Source organism: Rhamphochromis sp. 'chilingali' (assembly GCF_963969265.1).
Source record: "Rhamphochromis sp. 'chilingali' genome assembly, chromosome: 15".
Classification (NCBI taxonomy): domain Eukaryota; kingdom Metazoa; phylum Chordata; class Actinopteri; order Cichliformes; family Cichlidae; genus Rhamphochromis; species Rhamphochromis sp. 'chilingali'.
The window spans coordinates 8,912,208-8,926,912 of NC_137942.1; the positions used below are offsets into that span (position 1 = coordinate 8,912,208).

Sequence of the window (14,705 nt, forward strand, 5' to 3'; positions counted from 1 at the left end):
TCTCACCCCCCCTTTAGCCCAACTTTAACTCGCGCTGCTCCAACTCCTCTTCCCGGGATCTCGGGCAGCCTCTACCGGGGCGGGGACGCGCATCGGTTGCTGGTGCTGATGCTGCGCTTCGCCGAGAGCGCGCACTTTTCTTTTATATCCTTTTAATGGTTTTATTTACATGACCGTAATGGAATGCAATAGCTCCTGTATGGTGGCAATCAACATGCTTTTCAGTTTTCTGCATAAGCGGTGCGCTTGCAGGCAGTTCAGACAGGATTCAGATGGGTCCCGTACGCAGGAGCCTGGATTTTCAAATGCAGAAGAAATTTGATAGGCGGAGAAAAAGAAACAAAAAAACTTTTAAAATCCGCAGCTGTCAGGTGTTCTCCACAGCAACTAAGAATACAGTGATTTCAGTCCCCAAATCAATATCGTGAAGCTGGTCAAAGTGATCAGTTTTCAATCAGTTTTCGATTAAATATCAATGTTCTGAATATTCATTCCTCTTTTCTTTTCCTTTATATTTCATATCATCCTTTGGCACTGTTTTCATGGCTTCCACTTGTCCGGTTGTGCCCCGTGTTTTCAAGGGTTTGGTTAAGAACGCTTTCTCTCCGGGAACGCAGACGTGAACTTCTTCCAAAAATAAGATGACGCTCAGTAATATCCTTTACCAGCAGCAGAACCGCAGAGTTGGCTATGACAATCACATCTGACCAGTAGGCTGCACTGTTCTGCTTGATGCTCGTGTGACCCTTGTCCAGGTATTTCGTGCAAGTGCAACCCTCACAACAGAACAGGTCATAGCCTAAGGATGCCAGTTGTGGCTGAACTCAGATTCATCCCTGGAGACTCACATGCACAATGGAGTGGGGGCGGGGTGAGAATGATGCGGAGGAGAGGGATTTATGGCGATGGGTGGCACACTGACCACAAAAGGGGGGGGGAGGCTTTGGGATTAAGAATTGGGTTTATGGGACGGCAGTGCGTCAGTGATGATGTGAGATTGAATGCCTTTATCGTGGGATTTACGTGTTTTCAATCAAATCAGATTGTCTGTTTGTAAGCTGCAACTATTTTCACTCCCGAAATACCGTAAAAGTACAGAATTATATCTGCAGAGAGAAGACAATGGCAAGCAGGAGAAATTGACACGGGAGAGTAAAATAGGACATCAAATCAGCACCAGAAAGTGGCTGCAAATAGTCTCCAGGCTTTGCATATGGATTTGTCTAACTGACAAGAGACAGAAAGCAAAGTTTCTACAGTCAAAGTAGAAATTTCTTGAAACCCCCTACTACCCCAAATATTCAACTGAGGTTTTAAAGTAGTGGATTGTACAATAATCAGTAATATTTTACAGATGTACTTGTTTCCGATAAGATGACCTTAATATTGAGAGGAAAATAAAGAGTTTAACACCCTCACACAGCTTGGATAATTTATAGTTCAGTATACTGTAATTTATGGTAAGGCAGCAAGCAAAGAGGATTACTTAATTTCAACGGGCATTATTTTAGATATAATGTGGTGCATGCAGTAGATGCATGCAGCACATCTGCACCTAGCTTATAGATATGGCTGGCTGGAGGCCATCTCATTCTCTAATTACCTTTTATATTTGACCTTATAGTGACTTTAGAGAGCTGATGATAGCCTAATGCTGGCTGAGGTTAAACAGTTCATCTGGATAAAACAACTCAATGTTAAAAGTGATAAATGATTAATATGACCAGTTCGTGGTGGACTTTCCAGATAATATGTGTGGGGGTTTTTTGGAGGGGGTGTTGTGATTCTCAATGGTTCTCAATGGTCACGATTAAAAAAAACTATTAAAATATTTTAAATATTTTGTTAAAATGCTCTTAATTAATCCATAATAGGGAAAAACTCCACTTCACTTTACATTTAGTTGTTACCCCAAGTAATATACATTACAACTCAGGTAACAGAAAGAGAACTTAGACTTATTTAATTAACGTGTATTTTTTTAATGTGCTCATGTGCAGCATTTTTGCAGGTTAGGTACAGGAGCAGTTACACAAGAGTAACAGCAAAACTGCACAATTCACCACTAGATGTCAGATATGGCTCATACTTGGGTCGCTGCTTCTCACAGTACAGTGGGTCTGCTCACATTACAACACTTGAGCAGCAGTTTTGCTGGTTGCCATCCAACTATCTCACACAATATGTTTGTTTTAACTCTGTTTTGCAGGTCTTTCGAAACATTTCATGTTGTCAAAAATGTTCAAAATTCTAAATTCTAAATGAATAAAAGAGGGAGCTTTCATTTTCTAAAATTAACCTGGCACACCTTAAACCATACACAAACAATTATTTATAATAAAGAAGTAAGAAGGTATTTCCATAATCGTGTATACATCAGTCTCATGCTTTTTTTTCTCTTTTCAATTCAATTCAATTCAATTCAATTCAATTCAATAAAACTTTATTGATCCTGAAGGTTGACCCCGAAGGAAATTGGGTTTTCCCATTCAACCTGAATCACAAAATATTCTCTGTCTTTAAAAAACACACACATGCAAAAACAAACTGACAATTGGAGAACTATGATGGTCTTGTTTCTCACAAAGCCCTGGATTTTAAAATAACCTTTTGTGCTTTGGGATCGCATTTTACTGTGGTCTGCACCCATTAGCACAATGTGTATTTTCCATAGGGGTGCCACTCCAGAATAAAAAGGACATGTGCTATAAGGGTACGAGGGTACACTGTCGAGCCCATATCAGAGGGCATATAAACACACATTTACGCATAAACAAGGGTCATGCCTAGATGTTTCCAAGAGCTAATTTTGCTGACCTGTTACCATAGAATAACACTGTCATGAGGATGGATGGAAGGATCTGGAAAGGTTTCTATGGTAAGTGCTGTCTTTATTTATGTGTAGCTGATATGTTAACGCAAAACAGATGTAAATAATGCTGATGGTGTCTGGTTTTCAAATGTTTGCCAGAAACCTGATAATTCAGCAAGATAGTCAGACACTGATGAGACAGGTGTTTATTTTTATCCCAAACTATGGGAACCTGGTGTCCCTCCATACTGGTGCGTAAAGGGCTGTAAACAGAGCAATTAAAACAGCTTCCTTTCAGGTGTCCATACACTAGTATGACCTCCTGCTGGTGAGGGCCAATCCCAGCTAAAAGTGAGCCCAGCGGGGGATTTGCAAACTAGTACAGGGGTCCTGGAGGCTCTCCCCCAGTGTTAGCTCAAGACAGCTGCCACAACCTCTTTAACCACTCACACCAAAAGTGGATGCACCAGCTCAATTAACAAAACTAGAAGCAAAAGGAAGCACTCTTTGTCCAAAGTAACAGAGCCCATCATCTAGTCTTTGCAAAGCTCAAAAATTTGATGGTTTTTTTTTTTTGTTCTTGTTAAATCTGTGCAAGCACCTCAGTTCAAAGAAAAATGTGGTTTTTGAGAGGTTGTGTAGAAGCTATACGTGCGTTCTGGGAGAATATAGTTGACTTGCAACTTGATTTTGCTAAGAAAAAAATCTGTCAAAGGGTCAGCAAAGAAAACTTGTTATTTTTGGCTTTATCTCTTTTCTAAGGATTAGAAAAAGTAAAGTAAAACAGTGATTAGTGAGCTCTAATGGTGCTGGTGAGTAGATGTGGCTGCTTTTGGACAGAATCTGACTAGTGCGTTCCTCCATGTTTATAGTTTTAATGCTGTGTAAGGAATAATGTGGCCATGGAATCATGAGAGTGGTATAGATTCTGTTGAAATTTCAACAAGCAAAATGTGTTACACAACACTTTTATGTCCTGTGTTTGAAGTATTTGAAGTATTTATTCAGTATTTCAGTATTTATTTTTTCATGCAATCAATCACCAGCAACACTTCAGACACAAGCTGTGCAGTCCTGTCAAAGATTCAATGTCAGGGGTTTCCAGGTCAACCCAGCATGCACCGTGTACTATACTTAGCTAAGCTGATAGGACCCATGTAGAACCCTAAACACTGTAGTTCCACACTTGATCAACATTTACATTACCCCTTTAAAATCCAATTCTCCTATTGTTTTGTTTTTTATATATATTTTCTATTTATAGGTCTTGTAACCTTTCTGTATTACTACAGTATCTGTATTGCTTAGCAAATACCGTATAAAAGACATAGCACTTGAAGATTAGAGTACATGTGGTTTATATTCTGTTTTAATGTACTTTTATTCCTTCACTTTGAAAGAAGAAAAGGACTGATGCCAAGGGACAACATCTGTTGCGCTCCGTCAACCGTTTTTGCACAAATAGTGACCTATATTTGTGAATACACACACCTGCACATGTCTTCAGATTTGATTTAAATACAGACAAGACAGGTTGGTATAAACACAATGACAAGTCCACAAAGACAACAGTACAGGCTCCTGCATTGGGTTTAAATACCATGAGCAGCTGTGGCCTGAGTTACATGGAGTCGAGACACTTTTGTTTCTGATGTTTGCTGCCAACACGGCACACACGCAGAAGTTCACATATAGGCACATGTATAGCCTCAATGAGTGATACACACTCCTTGGCTGTATTTCCCTCACGAAGCAAACAAGCCGCAGTATTTAGTCTGCCTCCCAGTTTGTTTGCCCACTGTCTTTTTTTCCTGTGTTGCACTGCCTCGGGCTTTGTTTAATCTGAAACTGTCTGTAGTAAATGACAGTTGCAGCTGGAAGGATGATGAGTGAGGATGAAAAGGGTTTATGCCAAGTCACAACGTATAAAGGTGGTCAGGTTGGCTAACCAACAATGTTTCTGTGCTTGTTTTTAAAAAGTGGCAACTGAATGCTTCTCTCTTTGGCTAAAAAACACACCGGAAAATACTCCAGTAATTGCAATAGTGCAATTGCTAATTCTCAAGGCCTGTTTTTCTTCAACGTTCTGCCGAACCCTCTCTACAATACACTTTGCTATGCATGCACACACTCTTTAAATATCTGACTAGACATGCAAAGTGTGTCCTTCCCTTCCACAGCTCAGCTCTGTGCTCCAGTAAAGTACCTTTGGCAGTGAGGTTACAGAACAACTTGTCCCCTCAACGCTGGGCCCCACTCCACTCACAGCTTCTAGGTGGGGTGGGGGCTAGGGCATCTGATGGGCAGCCAAAGCAAGGGAGGGCTATTTCTTGCAATGTAGTGTATAAAGTAGCCTATTTAATACTAAAACCTTAATCACTGGGGGGGAAAGACTGAAATATCCTACCTCTTAGGATCATAGACTGCACTGCTTCCTGTTAAGAAACATCATTAGTTATGAGAGATCATTAGTTATGAATATAAATGGATGCTAATGATGAACTTGAGTGAACGAGCCTAGCCAGAGGCCAGGCCCATTGGGACTTTGTGGTATACAGTGTGTGTTTGTGGTAGGGGGAGGTGCAGAAATAAAATACAACCCTGGTCCTCCTCACAGGGTTCACCCTCTCTACCCATGAATGTTGCTCTTGGAGGTCATGGCACCTAGCAACAGCTTGGCTCAAGCCCTCAAGGAAACACGAGACAACACATGGAGGGACGCCCGTGTGTTGTCTCAAGCACACACCGTTTATTTAGTAAGGCACAGTTCCTTAAATGCAAACAGATTAATCAAACTTTGTTACGATACAGTAGTGGGTTCAGGTAAGTGCAATATGTGGTGATGTGTGGGCTAATGCTGCCAGACTAAGGAAAGAAAGAACCAGTAGGCTGTTAATTAGCATCCCAACTAATGCAAACAAGTTGTAAACTCGCGTATTTACCTTAAGGCCAGGTTAAATTTTTGTGTTTTACGCTATTCTTTGTCCCTCTGCTTTAAACTGAAATACAGAAATGTCTCAAATCCCTTACCTTGTTCTTTTTCAGGTGAGCCTATGAATCGCAGACCTCCACTCTTTGTAGCATCATCGTATATTTGATTTCCTCCTAATAGAATTCAATACCCATTTATTGAAACTTTTAGCTTCTGAGAGATCCTGTTTACAGAAGTGTGGAAAATCCCAAAATCACAGGAGTGTGCAATTATTTTCTTCTGCAAAAACATCCAGATTCATACTGATAAACAGGACCAAAGGAATTGAAGTTTACTCAGTTGCTCTGTGAAGGGCCACTGCTCAGACTGAGGGAAAGCAGTGGGCACTTTTTCCATATTCAGTAATTATACTGCTTGTACTTGTAAGAGCTGCTCTCGAGGCTGATCTCTAAACACAGGAAGCAAGAGCAAGCCCTTGCACAGATGCACAGGACTGGACTCTTTTACAAACAGCAGATTGTTTCCAGTGATTCTGCAAATCCCGATGACACGTCTATGGTGACTACCAACCAACCCATTCTTAAAATGCAGAGTAATTTTTGCATTATTTCCATCAAATAAGTGTTAGAATATGCATACATGTGCCTCTGTGCCAAGGCACGTCTTTTTCGCAAATGTATATGCTTAAGAACAGAAATTCAAGTTTGCACAGACACCACTAATGCAACGCAGGTTCAGATTTTGGCAATGTGTCATCTATTCTGCATTCAGCATACTTTCACACAGTCGGCATCCAAAAATAGCTGAAGGACTCTGGTTCTCTGCCCAGCCTTCCTAACTGTCAATATGTTATCTTCTCCCTCACTCTAACACTCACAGTGTTTAACCTACTGTATCATTGACTTCCAGACACCAAAAGTTTATAATAAATTATTTCAATTTGGATATTCCCGAGTACGGGATGATAAAAGTTTTAGAAAAACTATGGAAAAAAATAGAGGACTGAGGGAGAGCGTGATTGTCCTGTACGATTAAATTGTAAACAGCAAGTAAGAAGATATGTTCAGCACAACTATTTGAGGAGTCTTATTGTTTTTTTTGTTTTTTTTACCTCTTCTTTGATGTAAAAATACCAGATACTATGAGGGCATATCTCTGCTTGTTTGTATTGTCAGATGTTGTGTCTATTCTTCAGTTGCCCTGGCTGTTTATCTACTCCAGTTGACTATTGATTTTTATCAGTCTCCCATCTTTCTCTATGCCTCTTTGATTCCAGTACATCCCCTCCTCATTTGTTTTTTGATGACAGTTAGTGATAACCACATTTCTGCTATCATGTCTGCTCCTATTTACATTTTCACCAAAGCGGAGGAATGCGTGCTTTTCAAATATAATTACTAAGTACAGTAAAGTCTGAAGAATTTAAACAGTGAATCAGCAATGCTACAGTTAAAAGCATTCATTTATCTGCTGGAATGAATAATGGTATCAATATATCTAAATACCTAGATTGAAATCTTTCTAACATCTAGTTGACAGAAGCTGCTGTATAAAAAAGACCCTTAAAATCGCTTTAATAGACTGTGATGTTTCTTGCACATTTTCCGTACTTGGTACTTGCGACACATGCTTCGGGTATAGAATATCACCCTGTCTCTTAAAACATGAGAATCATTGTTGCGAAACTATATCTATCCATTGCACACGTTTTGCTGTCAGTTAATGCATTGACAGGTTGAACCGGTGCACAGTAATCTTGAGTGCTGAGGGTCACTGTAACGAAGCCAGGAAAGAAAGGGAAACGGGGAGGGGTTAACTGGGGCGAGAGGGTCAGAAGTTGAAGCCAGGAATGTTTTCTCTAGCCTTGCCTGTCACTGATACGATCGTGTACACCATGCAGTCCCCAGGAACAGATGTACCCACAGCCAGGGTTAGAAACACTTCCTTACCTGTGGCATTCATAACACTGTTAAACACTATCTCTGAAGTACTGTAGAACAGGAAAGGGTAAGAAGATACTTGACATGGCATGGGTGTGAGCCCAGGTGTGCACCTAAGAATCCCACTGTCTCTCTTGTTTAATGTTTGATGCATAATTTGGTTAACAAATCTTTTAACAAGGCCCCCTGTGACTGGATGTTCTGCAGTTAAAACCAGATCCTCAGGTATGCCAGGTATTCTAGTGACTTTATTATTCATTTTTGAGTTCTCGTCCATCTATATTTTCACTCATTTTTTGTACATAAACAACTTTTCTGTCACAAGTAATCTCATGCACTGCTGGATATTTCACAGTTTGAAGTTGAGGTCAACCGGCCCAGGGGTTTACAGAAGCCTATCCTATTACATGGGCTAACAGCCATCAAACAGCAGTCCTCTGTCCTCTAACCTGCAGCCTAAACTTTTGGTCACCCTAAGCACACAGGACTGGTGTCAAAGGGGTTGGTGCCACAGCAGGATGAGGGTTAAGTTCAATGCTGAATACAGCAGGGAGGAAATCCTGTCTGAGTCACGAGTCAGGGCCACAGAGGGTCCGTTCCAATCCTAAATCCTTACATGGGGGCTGTCAGATAAACTTTGACCTTGGACCTGACTTTTGAACAGAAGGTGCAATTTACCAGATGCGGAGTAGCTTTCAAATACAGATATAGAGCTTCTTACTGTTTGCTCTGTGTGTCTAGAGACCCCTTTGAATGTTCAAATTAAACCTCAAAAGCAGAAAGCTCTTGAAACATATCAAAAGATTTTATCAATCATCACTCAGAGAAGAAAAAAACAACAAAAAAACCCATAACAACCACCCAAATGTGAATCATGCAGGGAGCTTTTTGGCAGGCCAGACTTCACATCTTTTTCTGTTGACAATCAATTTGTTTCACCAACATATGAGTCTGGCTGTGATGCGGGCAGCAGTGAAACAGGATCCTGCAGGCAGACACTCAAAGGGGAAAGAGTGAGAGACAGAGAGAAGGAAAGAAAAGAGGGAGAGGCAGAAAGAGAAGGGAACAGCACTCTGCTCTGCTCTGTCTCTTGATGTGTGTGATTTGTGTCTACTCTACGTCTCAGTTGGAAACCCCATATGCCAATTTCAACAAATGGTGTTGTGAGAAGTTGGAGGCAGGAAGTGTGTGTGTGTGTGTGTGTGTGTCTTGGGGATGGGGGTAGTGATTATGGGGGTGGGGTTGAAGGGTGGAGGACTGAAAAGAAAAGAATGAGGAGAAGTAAAAGAGAAATGTCCCTTCATGTTACCTGCAAGAAATCCAAATTCACACAGTGCTTTAAAAGCAACATCACATTTTACTCGTTGTTACAGAGACACAAGGAAATACTGCAGCTCCACTACATCTAGCAGCTGCATTCCATCACATTTTCAGATTTCAATGACTACCCTGTTACTCCAGGTTCACACTTTCCTCTCCTCTGCCATCTTGAGGCCAGCCAGCTTGGCTTCCGTTCAAACTGGGAGCCCTACCAAATCATCTGCCCTACTCCTGATCTGGTTCCTCAACCTGACACACTGTATCAGGTTATCTTGTTTCTATCCAAGTATGCGTGCGTGAGTGTGTGAGTGCATATATGCATACGTGCTAATAGAGAATCGTGTGTCGTCTCTTGGAAGGGGGAAAAGAGAGGAGGAGGAGGTGGATGGAGACAGTGAAAGATACTGAAAGACTGGGATAAAGTTTGTATGACACAGAATAGAAATTTTCAGATTGCTGCTTTTGTACCAAATAAAAAAAACTAATTGCAGATCATATTTGGGTTAAGTTTTTTACTGATATTTGAAAAAAATTATGCTGTAGTACTTTTAGTCTTTCTTTTCTACTTCAGCTCTTTCAGAAACCATACACGGAGGGAGGGTTTTTCTCTTTTTTTCACTTTACTAGCGTGGGCTGAGAGAGAGGGCTCTAAAAATAAAACATATGTTCCTCCAGGTCTGTGGGAGCAGAGGCCCCCAAGCGTATTGTTTTGGGATATGGGGGAGGACAGGGAGGATCTGGCCTTGAGAGCGATACTAAGAGAAAAGCTATGGCTTTCAGGCAAAGAAACATTCTCTTCTGTGTACTAATATATGCCATCTTTTTTTTGCCGTTTGTCAAAACAAAATATACTTAAAATGAAACCAGTTTGCTTCCTTTCCTCTTTCCTTTTTGACAGTGGGAGATTGGGTAAAGAGGTGGCAACGCTTACGGTCCATAATGCTAAGGTGAAAATGTGACCCCCATAAGCCTTCTTATTGATTTTTAAAAGCCCCAAGGGAGAATGCAGAGTGCAGAGGTTAAAAGTATCTGAAGTAGTGATGTTCCTTTGTGCTCACAGTGCAAAAATGACCCTTAGTTCGTATGTACTGCATTTGAGAACTGAATTAAAGAAGTATACCTATTGAGCCGATGTGGGTGAACCAGCTGCTGGGAGCTCTACTTGGTGAGGAATGAGTTAAAGCCAAAAGTGTGTGGGGGAAGTCTACACTGAGCAGCAAAGGGGAAATGAAGGCATATTAACGGAGAAATAGCCATGAGTGCTGAGGGGGCTGGATCTGTCACGTGTCTAGTTTTAGCACCAGTGCTCCTGCCTCCTACTGCTGCAGTTTTGTGGATTTTAGTAAAGTATAGTATAGAGAGCAAAGTAAAGACAGTGTGAAAGATTCCTAATTATACAAACATGATACTGACATAATGTAGCGTAACACTAACAAGTCTGTGAAGAATTTTGTCATGATTTTAGCATATTACTATTTTGTAAAATGTCATCTTAAAATACACTTAACGGTCATTTAGAAGTGTATTATTAAGATACTTATGATTTTGTGTTCTTATTCAATATATTCACAGACTAAACTGGCTGCTGAGACATAATGAGTGTCTGTATAAATACTACAAATACTACATCAGAGAGATTTATGAGCGGTTAAAGACACTATCCCTACAAGTGAGCACTAGAGACAGTCAATATTAGAATATTATAATACATCATGTTGATTCTGGATGATTTGATTACTGTCATCTACCACAGGACATGTGACGCTGTGGATGATGTTTGCTTTGAGAGGCGTGCACCGTGGGCGTGGTATCCCGGGGAGTGTCTGTGTCCAGCCAATAGCGCAGTAGAGCTAAAGTCGATGGGCGTGGTCTATTTTCCCACACGGTCCTGTCCAAGCAGCAGCACGCTTTTGTTCAAACTCGGGACTCAGACATCGCTAAGGTACATTTCCAGGTTACTCGCTAAATGTGAGCAAACAATGCTGATCTCAATAGCGGTGCTCCTGTCAGGGTTACTCACACTGGTGTTTTTCACTTAAAGTACCAGGTTGGGATACTAACTTTGAGTTTTGTTGCGCCTCGGTTTTGTGAAGTCTAAAGCAGGGTATTGCGAATGAAGCAGCTGGAGCTCTGAAAGCGGTGGAGGATTTTCCTTTAACCACATCTTCGTGTTGGAGAACGATTGCTGTCATGTACACTTACTAGACATTTAATGTTCCTTTACATAAAGGAAGAAAATAAGCTTATGCTTTCCATCACCCTCCTCGCTGGACATCTATGGAGAGGATTTTCTGTATGCGCTCACGCAGCTTTTGGAGTTACTTACGGTCGAGACGACACCGTGAATGTTAAATTTACCGACCTGGATAGAAGAAGACGACACACTTAACCTGATTTGAATGCCTTTGCAAGGAGTTTGCTGGTTTCTGTGCTGCAGGCACGGCTTCAGTTTGCTCGGACGGGACTATGGGGAGAAAGAGGAGGAAGAATCTTTTGAATTGCGCAACAAGGAGGACTTGACTCCCAATGGACGGGTAAAAACTTACCACCTGCACTAGAACAGCTTCAGAGCACCAATAAATTAATAGCATGTTTTTAATGAATGCCCACACTACATTTAAAACATCAGTATTGGTTTTAAAAACTGCTCAGTTTTTAAAACCAATACTACACGGGAAATTCAACGAAAAGAATGTTAGTTCAGTGTTTGAAAATGATTTCACTTGGAAAACTACTGTCCTGTGCACAAGTCTTGAGTCACCCTTTACTTTAGCGTAGGTGCAACGGTTCATTTGTACAAACATACATGCAGTATACAAGGCAGAGACAGACTGTTTAAATATAACAAGCTTAAAAGTCAATATTTGGTATGATCAATTTCCTTCTTTAAAGCAGTCTGAACACTCTCAGCCAAGCTTTCTTGTAATTTCTTGAAGTAGTTCTCAGGAATAGTTCTCTTCTTCTTAGAGATCTTTGGCTTTGTTCTCTGTCAAGATGATCCCACACCACTAATGTTGAGGTCTGGGCTCTGGGGAGGCCAATCCAAGGCAGACTGTGTTCCGTATATGCTTTACCTGCATTGGTAGTGTGTTTGAGATAATTCTCATGCTGAGAAATGAGGTCAGTTGCCAAGTAAACACTTTCCTGATGGTATTACATGGTGGAACAAAAAATGTTTGTACTTCTCTGTAGTTGTGAGTCCATCAGTTTTGATAAGAGCCACAAACCATGACAGAGCCTCCACCATGTTTTGCTTTAGGCATTCACTGTACCTCTCTCCTGGCCTTTTCCATATGTGTTGATGAACCCAACATTTCAAATTTAGATTAGTTTTTGTCATTTGGCCTTTTGTCCTGCTTTCCTTTTGCTAAAATGGCTTCATGGCAGCTGCCCTTCCTCTGAAATCATTTCCGAAGTTTGGTGAACAGTAGATCAATCAACCAAGGGTCCTGATGCTTTTCTCTGGTCCTGTCAGATCTTTGTTGTTTTTTTAGGGTTTCTTTAGGCTTTTGGCCTCTACTTGTCAAGTTTTTCTTGCTTGCTGTACAGGACATACAGAATGCCATTCCCATTTCGGCTAACAGCTCTTTGGGAATCACCTTGTTGGTGCAAAAATACTTTTTTATGCCTGTCAAATGGGCATCTTTGGCTGAAAATGAGCACATACAAGGACTGGACTGAAAATGACTGAAAAAGCTGCCAATGTCCAAATAAAAGTTTGAAAGACATTGAGACCTGTTACTAAAGACCACTTAAAAATTACCAAGAGGGTCTGGCTTCTTGTGAGCAAAATATTAATAAATTAGACTTTTACACAGTACTGTACATATAGGTTGGAAATTCAGGGTATGATAAAGAATTTATCATGCTCCCGTTTATGGCATTATGTCCAGTGAAGTGGTGAGCTACAGTGTTCACGTGCAAGTTTAGATACATGTTCACTGTTAACCTTGTTGTCTGTTCAGTACAAGCCTCTAAAACTGATGCATGACACAGAATCTACTGATCCTTAGTTTAACGTTTAGGTTTGTGTGGTCTTTGAGGCCTGGGCAACATTGAGCAATCCCACATGCACACACTCTCTGATGTAACTTGTCGAACTCTGTGTTGAACTGATCCTGTGTATTTGGCCTCCCATTTGCTCAGTGGCAAATAAGACTGTGGCCTTGTATTCTCTGTAATGTTAGTCATCTGATCAGCCACAGAGAGTTCAGCATTGTCCACCCACTTGTAAGGGGGCATTGTTGCCTTGCATTAAGGTAGGCTCTTTCTGTACAACCCCACATGCAGCTCTTAATGTAAAGTGTCCCAGGAAAAAAAATGCTCTCAAATATTTGTTAGGATTTTGTGCCTTTCCAAACACCAGCTCTTTTTTTTTTTTTTTTTGATCATATTTTTAGACTTTGACTTCAGTGCACACTAAATAACATTATGTGCTGGTTGAAATTATAGGCACAGCTATTTTGTGCTTCTGAGATAAACTTTACACCAACACTAAGCCTTTGCAGATGAAAGTAATACCACCTGGAGCCATTACTTGCAAATCCTGCTTATCTGTTTATTGCCCCCTTTGTGTTTTTGCAGCCAGCCAGTTATACACTACAGCAATTTGCATGTAAACGATGGAAACAGATAAGTTTTACACAGTTATTGGCTCAACAGAAATCTAACAGTTCCAAAAACCACCAGATAAGAGCAACATCTGTTACTCAGCATTATCCGAAGAGGTGTTGGTGTGTAGCACACACTATCTTGGTCATAATCTACCATCTGTTCTACCATTGGTGGTCAGAGGAACCCAACGGTGCTTCATATTTGCAATCAATACAAGATCACAGTTACATGTCCCAGTGGAGATGGCTGATGGCCTTCTAAAGTGAGACACCGAGATCCTTTTTCCTCTAACTTTCCCGGATTCCCTCATTAAAATGCAACCTATGATGCATGTGCATAATTGTGCTCCTCTGGGGGCTTTGGTTTAATGTTTATTGAATTATAGCTTTTTCAGAGAAGCTTGATTGAGACTTGAATCCTGGCCTTTTAAAAACATATAAAGATAACCAGAGTGCCATTATTGACTGAACAAAAAGGAACCAAGTGAAGTCGTTGAATCTAGTTTTTACTATAAGAATCCAATATGACTTATATGAGCTGATACATAACTGATAGTAACAGGGAACAGCAAAATTATGATTACAACTAAGTTGTTGCATTTTTGTTTTTCGTTTTTGAGAGTTGAACCAAGCCTACTGAACTCCTATAGTAATCAGAGAAGATAAAGGGCTTATTTAATGGCATATAGACTAACAGTCTTGTTCAAATGATGAGCTGAATACAAGACTATCCCAATAATGAAATGATACAGCGACATTTTAAAAGGTCAGCTCAAATTTGTAATCTATGCAAGAATAATTGTTTAAAAACAGCTTTTGTTATTTCTGGCAGTTTAAAACTCACCACTCTTAAGCTCATAATGCTGCTTTGTTTTTAGAGCTACTGTATCCCCAACATTGATGTTACATCACCGATTAGAGTCTTGGCTCTATTGATTTCTGCTCGTAAATATTTATGAATATGAAAGGCGTGACCTGAGTCATAAAGTATTTGCCTGTCTGTATTAATCTGAGTGATGTATTTTCTTTTGAGGGACATTTTGTCTTAATCTATCATGTGGTTAGACATGTTCAGTTTATCACATTAC

General features: G+C 40.5%; 1 protein-coding gene across 1 annotated transcript in view; it reads left to right on the forward strand.

Annotated features, from left to right (window-relative positions):
- Nucleotides 1-10,900: 10,900 nt before the first annotated feature.
- plekhh3 (pleckstrin homology, MyTH4 and FERM domain containing H3) overlaps nucleotides 10,901-14,705 on the forward strand; it is a 41,192-nt gene continuing 37,387 nt past the window's right edge. The window contains exon 1 of the mRNA XM_080904847.1: nucleotides 10,901-11,538. Coding sequence (XP_080760973.1) covers nucleotides 11,404-11,538 — 135 coding nt within the window. The 5' untranslated portion in view covers nucleotides 10,901-11,403. The remainder of the gene's footprint in view (nucleotides 11,539-14,705) is intronic.